This window comes from Brassica rapa, chromosome A06 (assembly GCF_000309985.2).
Source record: "Brassica rapa cultivar Chiifu-401-42 chromosome A06, CAAS_Brap_v3.01, whole genome shotgun sequence".
NCBI lineage: Eukaryota > Viridiplantae > Streptophyta > Magnoliopsida > Brassicales > Brassicaceae > Brassica > Brassica rapa.
Window position 1 is genome coordinate 461,044 of NC_024800.2, and position 25,289 is coordinate 486,332.

Consider the following 25,289-nt stretch of genomic DNA (forward strand, 5'->3'; position numbering starts at 1 on the left):
TTCATTTGATTATATTTAACTTCTCGTTTTTACTCTTGTTAAAAATATGCAGGAATATGGGTTCTTGTAACTTTACCAAATCAGTAGAAATGTGATTTTTCTAACGACTAATTTTGAAGTATAAAATATTTTTTTTGGAAAATCATTAAAAACAAGTTATCAAAAAAAAAAACAAGAGCAAATGCTTGTTTTCATATTTTCTCTGTTTCACAAAGAATATTCTGACTTTTTTTCTGCTACACAAAAAGTATCATAATATAATTCTAATAACATTATACTTATTTTAAGATTAATATTAGTTACAACATGCAATGATTTTATAAATAATTTAATTTATATTAATATTATTAAATATTATTGTTAAATAAATATGATTAATATAACATAAGTGTATTTAAATCATTTTTAATTTATGTGAAAATGTTAAAATGACACTATTTATGAAATGAAACAAGTGAAGTAACAAATAAGTAAAACAATAATTAAAGAAGATGTATCTCTGAATGGAAACATTAATGACCTATATTCTCCTCCGAGAGATGGAGAGATCTTTGAGCTTCGAACACTCCCGTTCCATCAGCATTTCCCATTTAATTCCTTTAATCTCTGATGATGTCTCTCAACCAAAAGAATAAGTATTAGAAACAGCAGCAGCCGGTCCTAGACTTCTCAAGGCCACAAGCCCAAAACAAAACAAAAAAAGTGGCTGAAAAAAATTGAAAAAAAAATTATGCACATGATGGGTTTGAACACAGCCTCTCACGCACCAGTACTTATCAACTAACCAGTAGACCATTGAGACTTTTTGTAAATTTTCCGCCGGTTATAGACTTAGTATATTGCGGCCGCAAGCAGATGATTCATCCGCTTCATACGATCTAAATTGATTTCTATTTTCTGAACGTTGATTTGTATTTTTGTATGCTTTATGTATGTGATGGTATGTGTAAAGATTATTAATCCAAACACCATTTCCTCATGGTAAAAGATGCACGAGACATTTCAATGAAAACTAGAGCATAATCTTTGCCAGCAACATTACACATGATCACTCAATTGCTGATTACCATGGAATTGTATATAACATGAAAAAGACAACTAACAAGTGAGAGAAATTAACCAGAGAGTTTGAGCATAAAATATGTCCTGAACTCAGGACTTTTAGATTCAATAAGAGATGAAAAGCGCAATACAACTTTTTCCTCCTGTGAACTTGTTTATAAGTTGAAATATTGTCATATAAGGCATTGAAATAATTGCAATATCAGATTAAAAATATATATATCAACTTTTAGATGCATAGAGCTAGAAAGCAAAATATAGCCTCGACCCTCGATATGCCAAAAGTGATGCCTAATTAGACCAGTTCAGATGATGAAGATGCCAAAAAATATTGAACGGAACCTAGTAATCATGAAACTAAAACTTCTACTACATTTAAACCATAGCACACACAAAGACAACAATATCAATCACCACAGGTAGACTTTTCACGACAAGTAAGAAACTTGGTAACCACGAAACTAAAGCTTCTACTGCGTGTAAACCATAAACACACGCACAAAGACAACAATTTCAGTCACCACAAGTAAGTTTCTCATAAAAAGTAAAAAAAAAAAACAAAAAAATGAAGAATGGAAAAAAACAAAAAAAAAAACGAAGAATGTAAAACTAGGTAAGAGATATCCTTTGGTAGGCGAATTTGTGAATTAAAATTCATGGAGATTTACAAATTGATTGACAAAATGCAGATAAAAAAAAGCCAATATAAATCTATCAGACTAGTTGACAAAAAAAAAAATCTATCAGACTAAAACTATAGAGGAAAAGCAACGTCTAAAACTAAATTAACTGATGGTTCTATCTGTTGACTGGCCCAGTGTGTGTGTGTGTGTTCAAATGAATTGAATTAAGAAACTAGACAAATATCAGTGTGTCCCATTTCATTGTCGTTTACTCGACCGATGCACAAGTTATAAAGTGCCACGTTGCTGTTAGGTGGACCACGACAAGTTAATGCTTAACGATTTCTCGCTAATAAATAGTTTAATTTGTTTATATTCAAATTAAGTATGGAAGGGTTGATAATTTGGCCAAAAAGGTCTAAGAATGCTCGCTAATAAATAGTTTAATTTGTAATTTGTTTATATTCAAATTACGTATGGAAGGGTTGATAATTTGGCCAAAAAAGTTAAATATACGTTATAGATAGAAAAGAGGTAAGAAACGGAAACTTTTTGAAATAAACAAAGGGTGAGGGAATAAAAGCAACGATTATGGTAGATATAAAACAATCACGCGCAGCGCACATTAATAAACACATCAACCTCCTGCACTTATTTAAATCAAATAAACAACGATTATACAATTATTTATTTTCCTCGAGAAACATGTTTAGAACTCGACATATATATAAATAACATCACACGGCTCATTAGTTTCATGCATCAGTTATAACACAATCCATACTATAACAAAAACGAAAACTTTATGGCCAAGCTCATTTTCTTCCTCGCAGTCCAAATCCTCCTCCTCTCCGTCGTTTCTTCGACCAGAGATGATGGAGAAAACTTTGCAAGAACCATAGATCGGAAACTTCTAGGTCTTCGTAGGAAAGAGAAGCTAACCCATTTCAAGGTCTATTGGCACGACATGATAAGCGGTCCAAATCCAACTTCCATCATTATCCAGCCACCAGTTAAGAAGTACTCTACTACCTACTTTGGAGGAATCTCTATGATCGATAACGCTTTGACGGCGAAAGTTTCGAGGAACTCCACGTTAATTGGCAAGGCACAAGGGTTTTACGCTGGAGCGGCCCAAAAAGAGTTGGGTTTAATAATGGCGATGAATTTTGTTTTTAAGATAGGGAAGTACAACGGGAGCACGATCACAATCCTTGGTCGGAACTCGGCGATGTCGGAGGTTAGAGAAATGCCGATCGTGGGAGGAAGTGGGCTTTTCCGCTTTGCTAGAGGCTATGTTGAGGCTCGAACAAAGTGGACTCGTAACCTCGATGCCACGGTTGAGTATAGTTGTTATGTTCTGCATTATTGATGTGTTCATGATGTTTTATATTTTGATTTGACGACGTAATAATAAAACAAGATTTTAATATATTATGTTTTTGTTTAATTTGCATTTGGCTTATGGTGTGTCTGTGGCGGATTTGTTGTAGTGATTATGTCGTTTGTTAAACTAATAATATTCATAGTTGTTTTCTTTCGACATGGAGATTTTGATGATATAGTCCTTTAGTATATGTTATTCATGGTTTTGGACCGACATCTTGACGAGGTTGGAACAAGAACTCTCGAGGGTCACGTTTTTGACTTGACAACTAAGCGATATAAGAAATTATGTGTATACTTCAATCGCATTTGTTTGTTGGTATCTATACTTATAAATTATAATGTAATCGCTATATCCATCAAGAATGCCCTTTTCAAAAAAAAAAAAATTATTTATCCAACAGTTGGTTGTATTCGGTTAGAACATTAACCTCAATTTCTTATTCGGAATTCTTAACTCATGATTTGATTATTTTTATTTTTTTAATATTTTTTGGCTAAAATAAAGTTCTTATATATAAGAAACGGTTCTAACTAGTGATAATATAATTGCTTTATAATTCTTGATTACAGGAAAGACTTTGAACTGGACGACGACGTGACTTCCCCTTGCACGAAACATGTGTCTTGTGGACAACGTAAATAATAATTTACTCATGGAGATTCACAAATTGATTAAAAATGTGCAGAATAGGCATAAAAATGAAGAAACAACAGAAAGTAAATTCTTAAAATGCAGTAGGAATAGAGAGAGAGAGAGAGAGAGAGAGAGAGAGAGAGAGAGAGAGAGAGAGAGAGAGAGAGAGAGAGAGAGAGAGAGAGAGAGAGAGGAACTAAACCCCAGCTCATGGATTCAGCAGAGAGACTTGATACTAATCGGGACGATACAATAGCACTGTGTAGTGGAAACAGAGATACACAGCTACTCAACTCCACAGGTAATCTGTTAAAATCATCCCCACTTAAAAAAAAGATGAATTATTTTTTGCAGCCCATTAATTCAGATTATCACCAACAAAACCAATTCGAGAACATTGATGATAAGGCTGTTCAAGTATCTACTCAAAATGGCTTTGCTTATAAAATTCTCTAAGCTTATGGAGAAGGAGTAGCTACGTCAAGTAAATGAGTGACTTGGAGGAGGAGTTCACAGAGACTTGTAGCCTAACTATATACTAATCACTCATGATTACGAACCACTGGTATATTATGAGTATCCACAAAATAACTAAGTTTACACTTTTGTTTCAAGATTATCACTGAAACATGTTCATTCTTGAACCACTCTTGAAATATGCATAACAACTACGACCATCCAAGGCTAATTGCTAACAACTTCCATAAGCCACTTGTTCTTACTTTTAACTCAAAACACAATCCATTGTCGTTCTCTCGACCGAACCAATATTTGTCCGATTTCATTGTCGTTCTCTCGACCGAACCACAAGTTACAAACTGCCACGTTGCTGGTAGGTAGACCACGACAAATTCATTAACTATCTCTAGCTACCAAATAGTTTAATTTGTTTTTATTCAAATTACGTATGTAAGGGTTGATAATTTGACAAAAATAGTCTAAGAATGGCACTAAAGATACGTTATAATTTATATATAGAAAAAAGGTATGGAACGAAAACTTTTGCGAAGTAAACAAAGGGAGATCGAATAAAAGCAACGATTATTTAAGATAGAAAACCATCACGCGCTACGCGCATCACACATGAATACAAATCATGAAATCAACCACCTCCACTTATTTAATTTATTTATTTTTAACTGAACTTATTTTAATTTATGAACAAATATTATCACATTCCCTAGTCAAATGTTATTTAACAAATCCATAAAATCAAAACGAATCCACAAATACAATAAACAATATACAATTATTTATTAATAAACAATATAGTAATAGAAATATGTCTAAAACTCAACATATTATATAAATAACATCACACACCTCGTTAGTTTCGTGCTTCATTTATAACAAACCAATACCATAACCCAAAAAAAAACTCATGGCCAAGCTCATTTTCTTCCTCGCCGTCCAAATCCTCGTCCTCGCCGTCGTTTCTTCCACCGGAGACATATTTGCAAGAACCATAGATCGTAAACTCCTCGGCCTCCACAGCAAAGAGAAGCTAACCCATTTCAAAGTCTATTGGCACGACATTTTGAGCGGTCCAAACCCAACCTCCATCATGATCCAGCCACCGGTTACAAAATCTACTACCTACTTCGGAGGAATCACTATGATCGACAACGCGTTGACGGCGAAAGTCCCGACGAACTCCACGTTAGTTGGCCAGGCACAAGGGTTTTACGCCGGTGCGGCCCAAAAGGAGTTAGGGTTTCTAATGGCTATGAACTTTGTTTTCAAGACAGGGAAGTACAACGGGAGCACGATCACGATTCTTGGTCGGAACACTCCGTTTTCGGAGGTCAGAGAAATGCCTATCGTTGGAGGAAGTGGGCTTTTCAGGTTTGCTAGAGGCTATGTCGAGGCTCGAACAAAGTGGTTTAATCTCAAGAACGGTGATGCTACTGTTGAGTATAGCTGTTATGTTCTGCACTACTGATGCTCATGATGTTTTTGTCGTACTTATATATTTAATTGACGACGTAACAATAAAACAAGATTTTTATCTTTTGTTTTTGTTATTTGCATTTGGCTCACGGTGTGTGCTGTGTATTTGTTGTAGACTTGTAGTGATTATGTCGTTTGTTAAATTAATAATGTTGATGATTGGCTTCTTACAACAAGAAGATTTTGATGATATAGTCTTTTAAGTATATGTTATTCATGGTTTTCGACCGACATCTTAACGTGGTCCGAACAAGAACTCTCGAGGGACACGTTAGTGACTTTGACAACTAAGCGAAATTATGTTAATACTTCAATCGCATTTATTTTTTGCTGGTATAATATACATAATTATTGCAAAGTTGCAATCGGTTAGTGATAGTATAATTTCTTTGCTATAGTTTAGTGATTGTTGCAAAGACTTTTAGCTCGATGTAGTGACTTCGTCTTGCAAGAAACATGTGTCTTGTTTGCAACATAAACCATATTATTTCTGAAGTTAAGGGAAAAAAATCATTTCTCAAAATCACTATAACGAGCACCACTTTTATACGAAAACAACAATAATAGGGATTTGATCAAAATGACTGAAGATCTGATTGACCTTTTTTTATAAAAAAATAACTGAAAGATTATCATAGTATTAGATTCTTTTAAATTATGTTTTGTATATTAGTTGCATGATTAACGTGTTATCTCTGATAGAGTTTCTACCTAGTTTTATATTAGTAATTTATTCTAATTTTATGATAACAATTAATTTTAATATTTAGAATATATTAAAAAAGGGTTGATACTATCTCTCTAAAAGTTGTCATCTTTATTAAGCATCCTGTTTTTATTTTTCTGTTAATTATAAGTTTTTGTTCAAAAACAGAGTTGAAAAACCACCAGTAATGATGCTCAATAGTTTAAAAAATTTTATACAAAAATTATATTTATACAAACTTGCTAAAATCGCACTAGAACAAAGCATTCAAATTTCCATATAAATCACAACAAACCCAGAAAAGTTAGTAATTTAGATAATTTTAAATCGATTAAATTTGATTAAATATAAGAAATTTGTTTTTTTTTCTAAATACTAGAAACAAGAACAAATGCTTGTGTTACGTAATTGGAAAATGATCATTCACTTTTACAAACAAACAAACTGTAAACGATACTTCTACGGTTTCTACCTTCTACCTTCTTCATTCCTTTATCCTTTTTATTTCTTCACTGCAAATTTTGTAAAGTGGATAGAACATTAAGGAAAACGTATCAGTGGATTGAAAGATTAACGAACGCTGCCATGTTTGTGATAATCCAAGCTCTGGCGTGTCTGATAATCTCCACCTCTTCCGACATATTCTCCTCTAAGAAGATGGAGAGATCTTTTAGCTTCAAAGAAGTAGAACTGTAGAAGCATCGGCTTCTAAGCTCCTCTCATAAAATCTAAATTGATTTCTATTTTCCTGAACAATGATTTGTATTTTCTTTTATGCTTTATGTCTTATATCTAAAGATGATCTGATGATATGAGTAAGAATTATAATTCCCACATTACTGACTAATGGTAAAAGATGAGACATTTCAGTGAAAACTAGAGTATAATATTTGCCGGCAACATTACACTGATCACTCAATTGTTGATAACCATGAACATAAAAGACAACTCAAAATAGAGTTTGAGCATAAAACCTGTCCTAAATTCAGGAACCTTAGTTTCGATACGAGATGAAAAGTGCGATCTCATCCTGGAAACTTGTTTGTAAGATGAAATACTGTCATAAAGGCATTGAAATACCTGCAATGCCAGAGTAAGAAAATGTCATATTTTAGATGTATTAAGGATAGACAACAAGTAGATATCCAAATATAGATTCAATATGATAAAAATGATGTCTGATTAGACCAATTCAGATGGTGAATATGCTAACCAGAAGCACACACAAAGACAACAATATCAATCACCCAAAAGTAGGCTTTTCATGGCAAGTAAGAAACCTAGTAATCATGAAACTAAGGCTTCTACTACATGTAAGCACACACAGAAAGACAAACAATTTCAATCACCACAAGTAAGCTTCTCATAACAAGTAAAAACCAAGAAGGTAAAAGTAGGTAAGAGATGTCCTTTTGTAATGCAAATTTGTGTGAATCTAAATTCATTGACAAAATGCAGATAATAAGAAAGCTAGCATAAATCTATCAGACCTAAAACTATCGAGAAAAACCATGTCTAAAACTTAAAAAGTAACATCATCCAAGATCAAAGATGCATTCTCAACATTAAGAAACAAGAGAAGGTGAATCTTCTTGATATCAGGTACAAATGTAACAAGGCCTCATTCTTCAATACAGAAGAAACCAAATGATAATAATAAACTAAGTTCTTAAATGCAGTAGTAGGAATAGAGAGAGAAGAATGACCTTGAGGAACTAAACCCCAGCTCATGGATTCAGCAGAGAGACTTGACACTAATCTGGAAGATGCAACAGCACTGTGTAGTGGAAACAGAGATATACAGCTACTCAGCTCCACAGGTACTCTGTTAAAAAAAAAACAATCCCCAGTTTTAGTTAAAAAGATTACTTCTTTTTGGAAGCCCATTTCAGATTATCACCAACAAAAACCAATTCGAGAGTTCACTCACTCTATGCAAAACTTTTAACTATAACATCAAAATACATTTCTAGAGCAAAACTGAAGAAAGAAAGCTTATTTATTGCGTTTCAAACGCAAAAGTTAAGACCACGATTGCAAGAAAAGATAGTAACTTTAAAGGAGGACGAAGATGGGTTTTTCACCATTGACACTGACCTGAAAGAACGATTGATACGGGGAGTCGCTGAGGATGGTAATGAAGATTTGATGGGAGAGGGTATGGATGAGACGTGGACATTCGTTTTGCTTAGCCTCTGCGTTAAAGAGTGTATCTTTGACGATAATCTGCACACTTTCGAAGACGCCATCGGAAGAGAGAAAGCGTAGAGATTTTCAGATTGAGATCGGACAATGTTTAGGGTTTAAAGATGGTTCTGTTCTTCTATCTGTTGACTTGCCGGTTTTTTACGGGTCTGGTCGGGTTAAACCAATGGCTGGAGTGGACTATCCAAAATAAGGGCAGATTAGCGAAACGACGCCGTATCAAGTTTTAGATTAAAAAAAAATGAGCAGCATCTGAGATTCATCAGCCAGCTCCTCTGAGCAGGACACCACGGTACATAACATAAGCTCATCTTTGGTCATCAAAGAGACTCATCCAATAGCTTGATGATGGAGAAGAAGCAGCTACGTCTAAGGAGTGACTTGCAGCCTAACAATATACACTAATTACTTTTAACTCAAAACACAATTCAAAAAAATTCCTAGACAAAAAAAATAACTATATATGTTATTTTGAATCTCTCTACATAACATATCACTTAACTAAAAATCGAAACGAAGATAGAGAGAGAGAGTCTCCATCGTAACACAGAAGCCGCCTCTCTTAATCTGAAACTCTAGCTCCGGCCTGCCGTTGCGGTGGTGTCGGAGGCGAATCTCTTCCCCTTTACTTCTTTTCTCTTTGCTCTTCTCCTCTTCGGTCAACCCTAGTCGATATGCTTGTCTCTCTGAGCCAGCTCGAGCCCTCGTGAAGACGCGGTTCGCTCGACGGTGACGGTCCCCGACGTTCGTTGGAGAGACGGTGAGGCTTTCCGTGCGACCCGAGAAGAGATGAGTCGGCGTTTAGGATCGAAGTACCGGTCAGATCTAGTTTTCTACTTTTCAGATCTTCGACGAGTGCTTCATGACGACGGCGCGTGAACCGGTCTGACACCTTCTCTATCACAGATCTACATCCTAGCGTGGAGGTAAGTCAGGTGGAGAAGAGTTTTCACAGTGCGGTGGATGGAAGATTGTTCTCTGGTTCTCAGAGACATCACGCTCCAGGATTCAAGCCGATGGAGTAGTCAACCGGAGGTTTGGTTTTGGTCGGGAAGCGTGGCGAAGTTCTACTTCCCTGCGCCGGTGTTCGGCCCGCGGTCATCCCGGTGGTACGAGTTTTGCACCTCCTGAAGCTGTGATTTGAGGTATTGGTCATGCCAACCGTTCGTCAAGGTCCGTCTTTTTCAATCCGGATGTAGCTGTCCGGTTTTTGGCTAAGGATGGAGGTAGTGGAAGACGACGGGTATGAACCGAGGCTGGAATGCACCTTTTAGGTGTTGTGGTGATTGATACTCGAACTGAACTCAGATTATTTGGAAATCAATTGCTTGCTCTATACTATAATCCTGCTTAAGTTTCATTGTCCGTTTGTTGTTTTCACTGCTTTCTATCGTGTGGTCTAATTTAGGGGTTAAGAGACGGTTCATCCCGGTAGTGGGAAGATCTTGTTCTCGTAGTGGTGAAAAATGCAATATCGGATTGTTTCGGGTAGCGTAGGATCCTTCTAAGTGTTCCTGTGTGATACTAGATCCCGATATTGTATGTGGGGTGAAAATCTTGTAAGGTTGTAATCTCGTTACCACGAATTGGTGAATGATAAGTTGAAGTTGAGCCAAAAAAAAAAAAAAAAAAACTAAAAATCGAAACGTTACACTTGCTTCCTGATTATATCACTGAGAATGAGAAATAAACAGATTAGAACAAATTGTACACGATTGAACAGAGTAGAAACGAACGTTTTCAAAGTCCCTCAACCAAACACAGTAACATTTTTTAAAAAAAGGAAAAAAAAATAACAAATTGGTTTTTATTTATGGATATGACGTCAGCCCTGAAGCTTCCGACGCGGCCGCAGCTTCCTCATCAAGATACAAATTATCACTCCTCCTAACCGCCGCGTGTACCAAAACCAACACCACAGCGGTCGCCACCGCCCCGAGAACATTCGCCGTCGCGTGCGTGAACAAAAGCATCACGATCGTCAAAACCGATAAGCAGATCATGACCGTCCGATCATCGATCTGGTGACCGAAGACCACGAGAGGCTCGTCGCGGAGGAAGTAGAGGAAGATCCAGAAGACGACCAGGACGGCCAAGACGAGGAGCGAGGTCGGGTGGTAGACGAGGCTCAGGAAGAGGACGAGGAGGACGACGACGGCGTAGTTGGCTCTGAAGTAGACGAGGTTCGTCTTGATCCTCGAGATCGCGTCGAAGAAGCCGTGTGGGAGGTTCATTGATTGGAGATCGAACATCGTTTTCCATGGGCGGCGCGTCGCGAGTCCTGATTTGATGCGGTATTTTGCGCGTGAGATGTACTCGAGATCGATGGGGGGGAGATGGGTGAGACGACGTCGGGATCGAGCCGTAGTTCGTCATTTCGTTTCACGCGGCGTTGGGAGAGAGAGAGAGAGAGAGAGCGCTACGGAATGAGATTTGTTTGTTTTTATCAATAAATAAATAATACATTAATGTATTTTCTGGAAAAAAATAAAATTAATGTGTTTTTGCGGCTCAGTCCCTATGTATTAGGTTATACCGTAATAGTGCAGGTATCATATAGATAAAAATAATAAAGTAGATAACATACCAAATAAATACATAATTTCTACATTTTACTGTTATATACTCCTGCACAGTAATATATTGAATAATTTTTTTTTATAAAATATTTGAAAATATTATATCATTGTGATGTTTTTGTTAACACTAATATATCTATTACAAATTATGAAATTATTAAAAAAAATATAGTCAATAAATTTATTTGTCTTAAAACATTTATGTATAACAGTTTTATTTGTCCCATATATTTTAAAAAGAAAAAAACTATTTGTATCATAATCCTATTTTTCACTAAGCAGAAAATGTTATGTATTTTTATTAATTTATAAACTATAATAAAAGTATTTTTACATATCTAAAACTCCAAGTTTTTCTTATATAAAATGAAATATTAATGAAACAGAGCTTTCATGAGTTTCAGCACTATATATTTTGGTGATATTAATTTTTTTTTGAATTAATTAGTTTTCAACTAAAAACTATAACTATTAAACAATCTGTAACACTCGCCTTTTTCTGTTCAACTGACAACCGGTATCACCATATTCTATTTCATACTTGTATAATCTGGGATTAAATTCCATAAAATTATTAATTCAGTCCTTGTATAATTTGAGATTTGTTTGATGGTTTTTCTCCATTCCGAAGTATACAAAATCACCAGCAATCCTTTTACAACATAAACCAAATAAAATCATCAGTCATTTTCAATATTCAGTTACTCTCAGTTAAAAGGATTAGTGTTTATTTTGAGTTTTGACATGTATGGATTAGTGTCTTTGGACATAGTTAAAAAGGATTATTTTGTCATCATCAGCCACAGAACGTCTTATTAAATTGGGTCCCAAAGTGCTATTTTCTGCAGCTTCTTAATGCTACTGTGTTAGACGTGGCTTATCCCACATGAAATTTACCAAGACCACCATACATTTTCTTAGTATCTCCCCCCTTTATCCCAAAACTTATATTTCGATACACTTCAATTGTTTGCTTTTACAACTCGTAGTGATAAACCAAAGCCGAATGCTTGATTTGTATTCCAAGACACTTCAACCTTTAAATTAATACACATATAAAATATGTTGTTGAATGTTTTCTTTAAGACTGTCCTTGGAGAATCCTCCAAGTTTAACCAAAAGCCAAAAGTATATATATAATAAACCAGGCACATCCTTGTGCATTATGTAACTGACCCAGCTTCAACACACATAATCGCAGAAACGTTTCTCTCATACACTTATAGATCCATTTTCGTACAAATGGAGCTTGAGGAACAGAAGAAGTATTTCCATGGAACACTCGAGATTACAATCTTCGACGCAACCCCTTTCTCTCCTACATTTCCTTTCAATGTACGTATTATGTTGTTAAAGATGAAGATAACATTTTGTTAATTCTCATGAGCTGTTTGTTTTCTTATTCGCAGTGTATATGTACGAAGCCAAGACCAGCTTACGTGACCGTTAAGCTAAACAAGAAGAAAGTTGCTAAGACAAGCTTAGAGCATGACCGTGTCTGGAACCAAACTTTTCAGATCCTCTGCGCACATCCCGTTTCCGACACGAACATCACAATCACGCTCAAGACTCACTGTTCTGTTCTCGGAAGATTCCGGATCTCTGCAGAACAGATTCTCACTTCTAATACAGCAATTGTCAACGGGTGCTTTCCTCTGACTACAAATAACGGATCAACAAAACCTAACTTAAAGCTCAAGTGTATGATGTGGTTCAGACCGGCTTATCTAGAACCGGGGTGGTGCAAAACGCTCGAAGGAGAGTCTTTTCAAGGTATCAGAAACGCGAGTTTCCCGCAAAGATCGAACTGCAGAGTTGTGTTGTATCAAGACGCGCACCATAAAGCCACGTTTGATCCTAGGGTTCATGATGTTCCTTGTAATGCAAGAAACCTATGGGAAGATGTTTATAAAGCGATTGATTGCGCTAGGCACTTAGTTTACATCGCAGGATGGGCATTAAACCCTAATCTCGTTCTCGTACGGGACGATGAAACAGAGATTCCACACGCAGTGGGAGTAACAATCGGTGAGCTTCTGAAACGCAAAGCACATGAAGGCGTAGCGGTGAGAGTAATGCTGTGGAACGACGAGTCGTCTATACCGATGATCAAGAACAAAGGTGTAATGCGAACAAACGACCAAACAGCTCTTGCTTACTTCAGAGACACGAGTGTTGTTTGTAGACTGTGTCCAAGATCGCACAAGAAGCTCCCCACAGCTTTCGCACACCACCAAAAGACCATCACGGTGGACACACGTGTAACGAATACAAACACAAAAGAGCGAGAGATCATGAGCTTCCTCGGCGGTTTCGACCTCTGCGATGGTCGTTACGACACAGAGGAGCATTCTCTGTTCCGTACACTCGGGACAAGTGATGATTTTTATCAAACAAGCCTTGCTGGAGCTAAGCTAAGCAGAGGAGGACCAAGAGAGCCGTGGCACGATTGTCACGTGTGTGTGGTAGGGGCAGCAGCATGGGATGTTTTGAAGAACTTTGAACAGAGATGGACCAAACAGTGCAACCCTTCAGTGTTGGTCAACACCTCAGGGATAAGAAACTTAGTAAACAGAACCGGACCAGAGACAACCGAAGAAGATGACAGGAACTGGAATGTTCAGGTCCTGAGATCGATAGATCACGTGTCGGCAACGGAGATGCCAAGAGGCTTACAGGTTGAGAGGAGTGTACACGACGGCTATGTTGCAGCTATACGGAAAGCAGAGAGGTTTATATACATTGAGAATCAGTATTTCATGGGAGGCTGCGAGCATTGGGAGGGGAAGAACGGAAGCGGATGCACAAACTTGATACCCGTTGAAATAGCTTTAAAGATTGCAGCTAAGATACGCGAGAAGGAGAGGTTTGCGGTGTATATAGTGATACCAATGTGGCCTGAGGGGACACCAGAGAGCGAAACGGTCGAAGAGATGCTTCATTGGACGAGAGAGACAATGTCGATGATGTATAAGATCATCGGAGAGGCGATATGGGAAGTTGGAGACGGGTCGCATCCGAGAGATTACTTAAACTTCTTCTGTCTCGCAAACAGAGAAGAGAAGAGAGATGGAGAGTATGAAGCAGCTTCGTCACCGCATCCCAAAACGCAGTACTGGAACGCACAGAGGAGCAGGAGATTCATGGTCTATGTCCACTCCAAGATCATGATAGGTTTGGTTTAAACTCCTAACCTGAAACAAAACTGAAGATTGTTTACTTATTATTGTCTAAATGTGTGTTTGTAGTGGACGACGCATACGTTTTAATAGGATCGGCCAACATAAACCAGAGATCAATGGACGGTTGCCGTGACACAGAGATTGCAATAGGTTGCTACCAAAGAAATACAACCAAGACCAATGAGATTCGAGCTTACCGATTGTCGCTCTGGTACGAGCATACAGGTGGCCAGATCACAGTGGATGAGTTATCTTTCTCGGAGCCAGAGAGTCTTGAATGCGTCCGAGGATTAAGAACAATGGGGGAGCAGATGTGGGATATTTACAGTGGAGAAAAGGTCGTGGACATGAACGGTGTACACTTGGTTGCGTACCCCATTAGTGTGACGAGAGATGGTGTGGTTGAGGAAATCGGCGACGGAGTTTTTCCTGATACCAAGACGTTGGTGCGAGGGAAAAGATCCAAGATGTTGCCTCCGGTTCTAACAACATGAAAGAAAATGTCAGAATCAGAATCATGACTTGCAATGTTATATGTATTAAGTAACTTTCAACTTGTTGATTATGATATTAAAACGCATTTAGATGTTGACTATGTAAAGATGATTGTAACACACTTACTGGTTTCTATAATGACCATTTTGGTTCCTTTTTCGATTCCAACTAGTAGATGATTGGCCTCGAAGTCTGTCCTTTTCAAGCTTTGTTTCCTGCAACGAAGAGAAGAATAATTAAAACCTGTAAAGACCACAACAGAGCAGTTTTTTAATAGTGAAAATCTCATGCAATGCCTACAAATGCTACATGACACGAAAGAGCGAATATATCTACACATATGTGTCTAAGAGGTGAAACGGGTATGGAGCTTGAAGGACAATTCTTTTCGTGTCAACGCTCATCAAATGCCTGAGTACAACTATCCCTTCCCGTACCGTGTATTGTTCCAAGAAGATTAATTATTGGAAGCTTTGAAGCTTTGCAGTGCTGTACCAATCATCTTGCAGATTCAGAGTAACCACTCTAATCTACCTTAACATGCTGATCTGTAGAGAATACAGTTCCACTAGAGTTCCATCTGTAGTCGATAAGGACACAAGAGGGAGAACTTTTCTGAAGATGTAGGTCGTTTTCATCAATTCCCAGCTGTGTTTTAAAAATGAGAGATGGTAGAGCCTCCATGGTGCACTAAGGAGCGCGCCTTATGGATCAATGTTTCCTGAAAAGAAATCCTTCTTAGATGACCCCGCACAAGCACTCCTGCTTTTAGCACGTCTGCTTTTGGTGGAAACCCGTTCAGACAACTTGTTCCTATGAAGAAAGTCCCTTCTTGTTCGACTCTGTCCCAAGCACCTGCTGCACACGATTACTCCTCTTCCAACAGCTTCTCCCGCTTTGATTCATTCAACAGACTCGATATGCAGAACATGTGAGCCTAACCCATTCACATCCAGATTTGATTCTTTCAACTATCAAAGATATGATTCTTCAATGCACAAAGCTAGCACCAACAACGCACCCAAGACACCTAAAGCGTCATTGACGAGATTCAACTCAAATGGAGACACCAGAAACTTCAAGGCGCACCTTCGCCGCGCTTAAGGCGCCTTAGAACACCATGGCGTCTGGGTCTGCGCCTTGCGCGAAGAAAGAGCGCTCTTCTTAAAACAGAGGTTCTCAGTCTTCGGAAAAGAAGTAGACAAAGTTACATCTAGGTATATATCGGGTACAACCTTTCATCCTGGTCAAACCTACACCGATCTACTTTCAGATCAATATAAACCCTCAAAGCTTGAAATTACAGCAGTAGCTGTCAGCTCTAGGCTTAAGTGAGCTGATCCTCTAAAGCTTCATCAGTAGCTCTCAAGTCCAGGCTTAAGTGATCCTATGTTTTACTCATCTACAAAAGCTTTGCCTTTATTCTTATCTATAGATCTCTTGCAGCCTCCAGAAAGTTCACATGGCATAGATAATCCTGTCCAGTCAATTCTAAAGAACTTTTCTTCCACGCAACAGCACAAAACAATGTAGTGAGCCACCTTCAAGCACAGCTACTTCTCCATCAGTCCAGCAATTCATTTCTATCAACAATCTACTGTGAAATCTAGGAGAGTCTCACAAATCCTCTAGAAAAAATGACTGATTCAACCTCCATTGTCACAGCACCAAAGAGAATCCAAGATTTATGTGGCAAACATAATATTGCGGACACAGAGAAACAAAAATGAATCGGTTATATGCAAAAAATTAAAGACTTGTATGAGGACCTATATGCCAAACAAAACATAGCTAACCTCTAGAAGATATAACCAGAAATTAGATAAATAAACTTTCTCGTAAGCGAAGTTTTCTTGGGAAGATCGAATACCTGACTCGTTGGAAGTTCTTTTTTTTTTGTAAGGCACATTAACATCCTTGGAAAGGAAAAACTGATGAACCATCAACATGACCTACAAGGCCACTGACGATCCCTTGAAATATGGAAAAGTTCCTCTCTGAAGGCAAAATAACTGATAGGAGCAGAAGGTACTTTGAAGCTTGTGCCGCCTCGAAGACAGAGCTGTTTATCTCTTCAGTCAACTACTAGGAACCAAACGTAGCAGCTAATTATAGAATGCATCACCGTAAAATTCTCTCTTTTGCCACACAGCACCTGAACGAAGATTTTCTCTCTTGCTCATCGTGAAAGCTCCAGAAATAAGAAATAAACTTCTGCATCAGAATGGCTTCATCAACGCTGTCCTAATAGAGTCGTTATCAGCTGTCTGCCCACCTTCAATATTTCCAGAAAGCTCAGATCTAGACAGATAATTACAGTCTCATGGTAACTTGAAGGCCCGCTCATCAGCAAATGCAGGAGTCCCCATGAAGGCCTCTGATTAAGGAACTCGATGAAACGTCGCTTTGATATGTCCATCTGTCATCCATGAGTTATAATCTTCACCCAGCCTCCTAACTTCTGAACTCATTTTATGTTGTTCGGAATGATATTCAATCTATGACATTGAGAATCTGGCACCCATCAGAAAATGCTGTACATCAGCTCCAAATCACCTTTCTTCCATTGGCTAGCACCGTGAAATATTATTGCTCAACGGAACCGATACAATCTCAAGATCTCAAACAAGACCTTGAGCCTTCAAATCCGGAGAACAACCTCTCTGAACTTGCCTTCAGATGCAGAGACACTCCTCTGATTTGCCTAACAATTCTCTATGATCTTCTGATACCCCTCAACAACTCTCGTAGATCTTTATTTATACTCTCCAAGTTCAGTAACCGCCAAGCGTCTTTATGAATCAACAACTTCACTTCCTTGCCAACACCGCAACCATCAGCCACATCAGCACTAGCATTCAGTATCTATCATTATCATGACTCGAAGGCCATAGATGACCAATGTCTCTGTTCCTCCCATATGTTGTGCCTTCCAATGGTTCCAGTTTCCACTTCACCTTAACTGAGATTCTCTTGTATACCTTAAATCTACTAGAACATTACATAACACCACCACATAAAAGCAATGACCCGTGGGAAATCTCTCTCTTTCAGCTTCCATAAACAAGCAATTGCAACTCGACAGTTTCCCAAAAAATGTGGCCGAAATCAACTACATTCTCTCAAATATCTCCTTAGGCCAAGTATTTAAAGCCTTTAACCCCTTAGAAAGGGGTTAGGTTAGCTCACCAGATCTTTATAAATAAGAATACAACAGAAGGAAGGAGTGTGGGATTGAAGCACGAAGAGAGGAATGTCATACAAATACAACAAGGGCATCCTCCTCTGAGGTTTCTATCAGAGGGATTATCATTTACAAACAATCAAAGCCAGAGAGTAAACGAGGCGAGCAGAAAAATAAGAGGGATAAGAGGACATAGCTATTATCAAACAGGAAAAACCAAATCATTGAATTATAGAAACATACGACATAGTTTAGCCATCTAACTTACATAATTAAAATGCCTTATTGAGAGAGCAGAAGAACTAACGTTTTGATTTAGAGTAGATATGCATAACCATAAAAAGCCACAGGAGTGTTTCAAAGTGCCCAATTTAGACTCACCTCATTCTCTTTTCCCAGGATCGTTGATACGATTCAGTGACGATCCAAGCGAGGTTTCTTCTGCGAGCCAGACCCATGGCTGTAATATTGACTCCTTTCCGAAGATCCCTAAGAAACAAGCAAAATAATATGACGTGTCAAAGTACAAATTCACACTTAAAAAAAAAAAATCACATGATACAAGGATACAAGCACACGTACCAGAAAACCATCGGTTTCTCCATAAGAACCACGGTAAGCGCCATCCATAGTGCCGAGATTCATCCCATATGATCCACCTGGACACATAACATATCACACCAAATCAGTTAGCGACTCTAATGAAACACCAGGGACAGATCTAGATTAGGAGAGTCATACCAAAACCCCACGGCCTACTATCAACAGTAGCAAGCTCTGCTCGTAGCTTTTCAACTTCACGCGCCATAGAAACCATGTTCTTTTCCATTATCTGCCTCTGTTCAATAAGCTCAAACTTTTCCTTCTTCTCATAGTCAATAGCACCTCTGTTCCAACAGAAAAACAATTCCTTTTTAGCATTTAAAAAGCGAAACCAGATGTCACTTAGTAACAAAAGGTTCAATCTTTCTACCTAGCGTGCATAAGCTCCTTCTGCATGTCCTCAACCTCAGCTCTCAAGCCAGGAATCTGCTTGTTATCCGACTGCAACTTCACCAAATCCTTCCTAAGTATCTGAACGTCACCACTTAGTTCACGTTTTATCTCACTCAGCTTCTGAACTTCGCCGCGCAACTGAGAAGCCTCCTTCTTGTAAGACTCCATAGCACGAATATCCCCTTCAAGTTTATGCCTTTTCTCACTGAACTCCCTCGCCTGCAGATCCTGCTCGGCACGGAGATCAGATATCATCAGGTTCAGACGGTGAAGCTCTTCCTTGGCTGCACCGAGCTCTCTCTCCAGAAGCACACGGTCGTCAGCTAGCCTGTGGTTATCATTCAAAAGCCTCCGGATTTCAGATTCTTGCATCTGAAGATCTTCTAAGAGTGAAGAAGGTGGAGGAGGGGCGCGAAGGAATGGTCTCTCGGGAGTAAAACGACGTCGATCATGGTAAGGGTCTTGAACCTCTCGGTGATAACGGTCTCTTCCAGACATTTCTGAAAAGACAAAAGACACACACCTCAACACTATCATTATAATAGCAGAGAAAGCAGCTAACTTCACAATTACCCAACTCTCAAAATCTACAAAACGACGTCACTTTCTCGCTGTAACAAACCAGAATCATCAATGTAAGTTTGGGATCAACGAGAAAAGATGCGTTTCTCCATACGTAAGAAAGAAATTAGGGATTTTCAAGATCAACGGAATCAAAATCAAGCTAAACCTCAATAGAATCAATTTCGAAATTGGATTGATCGGAGCAGCTTGACGATTAACGTACTTAATATTAGCAGATTAATTTTGGTTATTTAAGATGCAAAGATGATAATCTATAGATTGATATAGTGAAAAAGCACTCAGAAGAGAAAGAAAAGAGTGGAAACCTCTTCTGCTGCAGAGCGGAGATCGTCTTCAATTCAACCTATTGTTTCTATCGGCTTTGCTTTTGAAGTCTCTCTCTATTGGAACGGAGAATTTTTGTACGTGGCTAAGGATGTCGTTTTGTTAGTCTTCTGCTAATATTTACTGGGCCTTTAATGGGCTCTTGTTTCTTACAGAAGACTATGTGTTAGAAACAAAACCTTATTTCTATCCTTTTATTAGTGAAAATTTTCCTTATAATTATTTTTTCTTACATGTGATATCTTTCCAATTTATTCTAAGAAGAATAGTTATTTTAATATGGTTTAAAGTTTTTAAACACTTGTTAAAAATAATTGTTTATTTTCGATTGTCTATATTTAGTTTATTATTTTGTTTAATTTTAGTAACTAATAAATTTATAAATAAAGGTAAAGCCATAAAATTGTCAATGTTCTAAAAAAATGTAAAATGAAATATATGATAAGAAAATTAAAGCGAAAATAATTAACATCAATGAAACGGAATGGGTAAAATATTATTTAACCTCAATGAGTAAATTGTTTCATATCTGCGTAAGAATAATACACAAGACACAAAATTCCCAGATTTTGTATTGAGTGCTCAAAGTTTGAAAAATACAAGTTTACAAAAAAAAATTGAAAATTATTTATTTAATTTGAAATGTGAAATATATTTCACTAAAGAATCAATACTGATTAAGTGAGTGTGAATCTTCGCATTCGCTGAATGGTGCCACTGTCTCGCCATTGATTTGGGCAGACTTCAAGCTCCAAGCACTTAGGCTCAAGACATCAACACTTTGAGTTCCCTTGTTGAAGACAAAGAGATTTGTATTTTCTCCTATTGCCAATTTTGGATACACTCGAGAAGTTATACATACTTTGCCTCCTCCACCATAACTCTCGACTATAGAGTGGTCAATCTACAAAGTAATAGTCAAAAATAACACTCATCATTTCCCTACTATGATGCTCTATTGAAGCATACTCACTAGATAGTTGGTACAAGACATCTGTCTGAGATCATATCTTTACGTATAATTATAACTTACCAAAGTCCTAAGAGAAAGTGTTTCTTGAGAAGGGTCTATTGCTACAAAAGCACCAAACGTTGCTTTATCATTTTCTTCATTCAACGAAGATCTGTATACGAGTGCCATAACAACAAAGTTAGCAGTTCATGTAAATACGAAAAGAATCTGAATGTGTCTTTGAGTTGGTGTATAAAGATCACATACCTGCTTTGGTCACTGCACATCAAGACTACGTACTTAGTATCATTTGACTTGAAGATTCTGAAGTAAACTGATGTGTATTCCTCCATGTCATTTGATGTCAACACCATCAAACCAAATGGCCCTAAACCGGACTTAACCGATAAATCTTCCTCACTACATATCTTTTGAGGGTCAGTCCAACTTGGTTCAATCACATCCGCTTTTTCCAAATCTTTCACTTTGAATGATACATCAACATCAGCCTGCTCAATACCAAAGATAGATTCTTATTTCACGCGGATCAATCATTAATCTGATCGAGGTTAAGTATCGACTCTTACCTGTGCAGCAGTAACACCATGAACTTGGATAGTAGACCCTGCCTTAAGAACCTTGTTGTCCCATTTGACTTGTGTCTCACGCAAGGTCTCAATCTCTTCAATCGGCCATTGTAGCAGCTCATTTCCCGATTCACCAAGCCATATTTTTCTTGGAAATGACTGTTAAAATAACAAAAATCAACTATTAATCGAGATAAACTTCCAATTGGCGATTAGTGGACTAGTCCGTATGCATATAACTTAAGATTTATTCAAATGCGACTTTGTTCCTAATGTAAACAGGTTTACTAGATTTAACTCAAGAATTAATCAAGGGGAAAATAAATGTTACCTGAAGACCAGACCAACCCTTCTCAATATCATCCTTAGCAGGTGAAGACTCGTTAACCCAACCCCACAAGATCCTTCGTTTCTTAACATCATCGTAAAACGTTTTCGACGCGTAAAACTTCCCGTAGTCCAACCTCGGAGCCGAACCATCTTGCACAAACCCATGATCCGGTACGTAAACATCCTTCTCACGGTCGTAACTCCCAATCGTGTAATAATCATGCAACGTCTCGATCAAACTAACTTTCAGCACGTGTTTCACCTCACCAAACGACGACGTTTCGAGACAGTCCGTTCCGGTTATCGAAACCGGGAAAAAATCAGGACACTCCCACATTCCGGTTAAGTCTTCGTGGTGAAGAGGCTTCGTCGCTTGCGTCCAGTTGAAGAAATCTCTGCTCTTGTAAAGAACCGCTAATCCTCGACGATCGTCCGTCGAGCTTCCGACGATGACTCTCCATTCTCCGTCGTGTCCCATCCACGCCGTGGTCGGATCTCGGAACCGGTCGGGGTTGATTCCGTTGACGGCGTTAGGAGCCATCAGAGGATTTGCCGGCGACTTCGACCATTCTCGGAGATATGGATCGGAGATGTTAACCGGAACGGCGACGTTTTGGACTTGACTTTTGTTTTGGTCAATGCCGGTGTAGAGGATCACCGGTGTGCCGTTTGGTAGAATCGTGACGGAGCCTGACCAACAACCGTTGATGTCTGACGGCTGAGATGGACTGAATGCTGGAGGCTGTGGGGTCCAGTTAACTAGATCAAGTGACGTGGAGTGACCCCACACGATTCTTACATCCCAAACGGCGCCGTATGGGTTGTACTGGTAGAAAAGATGGTATATTCCCTTGTATACCATTGGTCCTACACAAAAGAAAACAAATGCATATTTTCAAAATATATTAAAAAATATGAATAAAATTTTAATAAAGAGAACGAACCATTAGGATCTGGAGCAGGGATCGAGTGGTATCAGGTTATCATCGAACATAACAGAAAATAAAACGATGTTAATAGAGGATCAAAAAGACACATAGATGAATACAGGTCAGATCAAGCTCAGTTTACATACCGTTCATCCAATTACTGGGAGGTTGAAAGTGATAACCGGTCCGGTACGGTTGGTTGAGATCTTGGCGTGAAGCTTCAAGATCGATGATAAAGCTGCAGAGCAACAAAGACAGCAGTAACAGTGTTTTCCCCATTGTTGTTCTGTTTCTTGTTTCTCTCTCTCTCTCTCTCTCTGTCTTACTTGTGGTTGGGTTAGGTTAGGCCTAGACTGTAGATATTTTAGTATCTTATATTAAAAAACGATTTACATAGCTAATTAGATTGTTTATTAGAATTTGAAAAACTCGCATAATGTTCGTTTTCCAGATGATTCAAGGGACTAAAAATGTACAAGTTGGCACGTTATTGCATATATAAATCCATTAATCAAAGACCAAACAATTAACTAATCTTTAATTGATGACAATTGAGTCAACTAGCAGTTGTTTATACATATTATCCAATATATTTATCGGTTACAACTTTTCTAAGTTCTCTAAAGGGTAAAAAACATAAAACAATATATATTACTACTCAAAACATGAATAACCCGCCAACGAAAAATGGTGGAACATAATTATTTAATTTGAAACTTACACACATGTAAGAACTTGATACATGTAGGATTATAATTCAAATATTTGAGTGTTATGTTATATATTAGAAGACCATATTTATATTTTGTGACTCTGCAACTTGTGTAAAGATAATATGCAAAAGGTTGTATAACAGTGTTTAATTTTTCTTAATTAGTATATAATGTAACATTTTATAAATTTATATTTGAACACAAAAAGACATACAACTATAATACTTCAAAAAATTACATGAAAACAAATAATTTTTTTCTTTATTTGTATGTATACACAAAATTATATAAAAATGTTGACAATAACTAAGATGAAATAAAGACATATAACATAAAAATGCAGTTTTAATATGATTTTTATATATCAACTCAAAACAATATAATATTTCATCACTGATCACTAAGAATTTGATAGTACTAATAACTCGTTTTAATTTTTAACATTAAATTCATCTATATGTAGAAATCCTTGTACACAATAATTTTCTTCTGCTTATCTTTATCATATTAACTAATTTTTATTTTTATCTATTTTATATTCATTATATACATATGTATATTACTAGTTTCCATCAACACAGAATTTAGAGTCTCTAATTCAACCTTTGGTTCTTCTTTGAGAACCATTAATATGTTTATTGTATTTATGATTTTTTTTGTCATTCTTCGATTTTGAAAAGTAAATACATTAGTGGTATAAATGATGACCAAGGAATGACGATGAATAATGTATTTCCTAACATTCATAGAAAAAATCACCTTTCACAAGGAATAATATTTCCTTTCATTCCCTCTCATTTCTTTCGTAGAAAAATAAAGAACAAAATTATTTCTCGTTAGATTTGAGAAAAAATAACCATTCTTTTTCATTCCTAATATTTTATTCCTCTACATTCTTTTCTTGTTCGTTCTTCTTGTTTCCAGAATGATCACCAGTCGGATCCTTATATCAAACAAAATAGTGTTTTTTTCTTCATCGTCTTATATATACAGAACAATTCTAATAATGTAGAGAGAAAAACCCAAATGAAACAAAGACTAGTGAAACTATGTGAAATTTCAATTTTTATTAATATTTATGGTCTCTGAATATATCTCAACTGAAAAATATATGTTTCATCATTAATCCTTTATAATTTTGTGCTCATAGAACTTTTCTCAATTTAACATCAAATTTATTTATATGTAAAAACTTTGGCCTCCAAGATAATTTATTTAAAATATTTTTGATCGAGTGTATTTTTTAAAAAGTGTTAGCCACCTTATGATATTTCAAGAAATTTATCAAAAATTATTGCTATTTTGAAAATTTTAAATGTATTTAAAGGAAATGTCAATAAAACACTTTCTCAAACATTATTACATAAATATACAGTTATTAGGTGGATGGCCCACACATAATATACTTTATTGATTATACATAAGTTTATAAAAATTATAGAATTTGTATGGCCATTTCATGAATATGTATAATACTTAGAGTTGTATGTATGTATAATTTAAGGTTTAGTGTATGTTTATATATGAAATAAGACAAATACATATTGGTTTATGAAAATATATTTTAATATATTATATTATATAAACATAGTAAATATAATAGCATAAATATGTGTATGTTCTTTGCACATATATAGTTATTTTTTACTAAAATTTATAAAATTCCATTAAGTTAGAAACTATTAAAGATATTATAAAATTGCTTATATATTTGAATTAGCAATGGTTGGTACACCATTTTCCGTTGATGGATATTCACATTTTGAGTAATAATATTTATTTTTAGGGGGATTTTCATGTTTACCGCTTTGTTGGTACCATTATTCATGTTTACAATCACTAAATAGACATTTTCAAAAATACA

The 25,289-nt window shown here is 36.9% G+C and overlaps 7 protein-coding genes across 8 annotated transcripts; 3 read left to right on the top strand and 4 right to left on the bottom strand.

Annotated features, from left to right (window-relative positions):
* Positions 1-1,888: 1,888 nt before the first annotated feature.
* On the top strand, positions 1,889-3,228 carry LOC103871051 (dirigent protein 20). Its single transcript, XM_009149271.3, has one exon. It carries the CDS (start codon positions 2,491-2,493, stop codon positions 3,055-3,057), a length of 567 nt encoding a protein of 188 aa, XP_009147519.1. The 5' UTR covers positions 1,889-2,490; the 3' UTR covers positions 3,058-3,228.
* Positions 3,229-5,030: 1,802 nt separating this feature from the next.
* LOC103871052 (dirigent protein 20) lies at positions 5,031-5,850 on the top strand. Its single transcript, XM_009149272.2, has one exon. The coding sequence runs from the start codon at positions 5,090-5,092 to the stop codon at positions 5,648-5,650; it is 561 nt and encodes a 186-aa protein (XP_009147520.1). The 5' UTR covers positions 5,031-5,089; the 3' UTR covers positions 5,651-5,850.
* Positions 5,851-7,176: 1,326 nt separating this feature from the next.
* LOC103871053 lies at positions 7,177-8,863 on the bottom strand. The gene is made up of 3 exons (XM_009149273.3): positions 8,462-8,863; positions 8,071-8,189; positions 7,177-7,444 (listed from the first exon to the last, which is right to left on the bottom strand). The coding sequence occupies exons 1-3, from the start codon at positions 8,611-8,613 to the stop codon at positions 7,425-7,427; spliced, it is 291 nt and encodes a 96-aa protein (XP_009147521.1). The 5' UTR covers positions 8,614-8,863; the 3' UTR covers positions 7,177-7,424.
* A 1,340-nt stretch (positions 8,864-10,203) lies between these two features.
* On the bottom strand, positions 10,204-11,007 carry LOC103871054 (PRA1 family protein F2). Its single transcript, XM_009149274.3, is given in 2 exon segments — positions 10,204-10,902; positions 10,904-11,007. Coding segments are annotated over 2 exon segments (564 nt in total). The 5' UTR covers positions 10,946-11,007; the 3' UTR covers positions 10,204-10,380.
* A 238-nt stretch (positions 11,008-11,245) lies between these two features.
* Positions 11,246-14,985, top strand: LOC103871055 (phospholipase D alpha 4). Its single transcript, XM_009149275.3, has 3 exons — positions 11,246-12,483; positions 12,558-14,322; positions 14,397-14,985. The coding sequence occupies exons 1-3, from the start codon at positions 12,391-12,393 to the stop codon at positions 14,822-14,824; spliced, it is 2,286 nt and encodes a 761-aa protein (XP_009147523.2). The 5' UTR covers positions 11,246-12,390; the 3' UTR covers positions 14,825-14,985.
* On the bottom strand, positions 14,090-20,036 carry LOC103871057 (protein FLX-like 3). Of its 2 annotated transcripts, XR_004448214.1 has the most exons (8): positions 19,896-20,036; positions 18,983-19,505; positions 18,751-18,896; positions 18,592-18,668; positions 18,391-18,498; positions 14,952-15,040; positions 14,528-14,812; positions 14,090-14,342 (listed from the first exon to the last, which is right to left on the bottom strand). XR_004448214.1 is itself a non-coding variant. In XM_009149276.3 (5 exons), the coding sequence occupies exons 2-5, from the start codon at positions 19,501-19,503 to the stop codon at positions 18,424-18,426; spliced, it is 819 nt and encodes a 272-aa protein (XP_009147524.1). In that variant the 5' UTR covers positions 19,504-19,505; positions 19,896-20,036; the 3' UTR covers positions 18,207-18,423. The 2 variants fall into 2 exon arrangements, 1 of the variants encoding a protein (XP_009147524.1); XM_009149276.3 differs by lacking the exons at positions 14,090-14,342; positions 14,528-14,812; positions 14,952-15,040 and having other exon boundaries at positions 18,207-18,498.
* Positions 20,037-20,391: 355 nt separating this feature from the next.
* LOC103871058 (beta-fructofuranosidase, insoluble isoenzyme CWINV3) lies at positions 20,392-23,391 on the bottom strand. Its single transcript, XM_009149278.3, has 7 exons — positions 22,859-23,391; positions 22,728-22,736; positions 21,785-22,650; positions 21,454-21,612; positions 21,134-21,375; positions 20,948-21,038; positions 20,392-20,818 (listed from the first exon to the last, which is right to left on the bottom strand). Exons 1-7 carry the CDS (start codon positions 22,989-22,991, stop codon positions 20,582-20,584), a joined length of 1,737 nt encoding a protein of 578 aa, XP_009147526.1. The 5' UTR covers positions 22,992-23,391; the 3' UTR covers positions 20,392-20,581.
* Between the last annotated feature and the right edge of the window lie 1,898 nt (positions 23,392-25,289).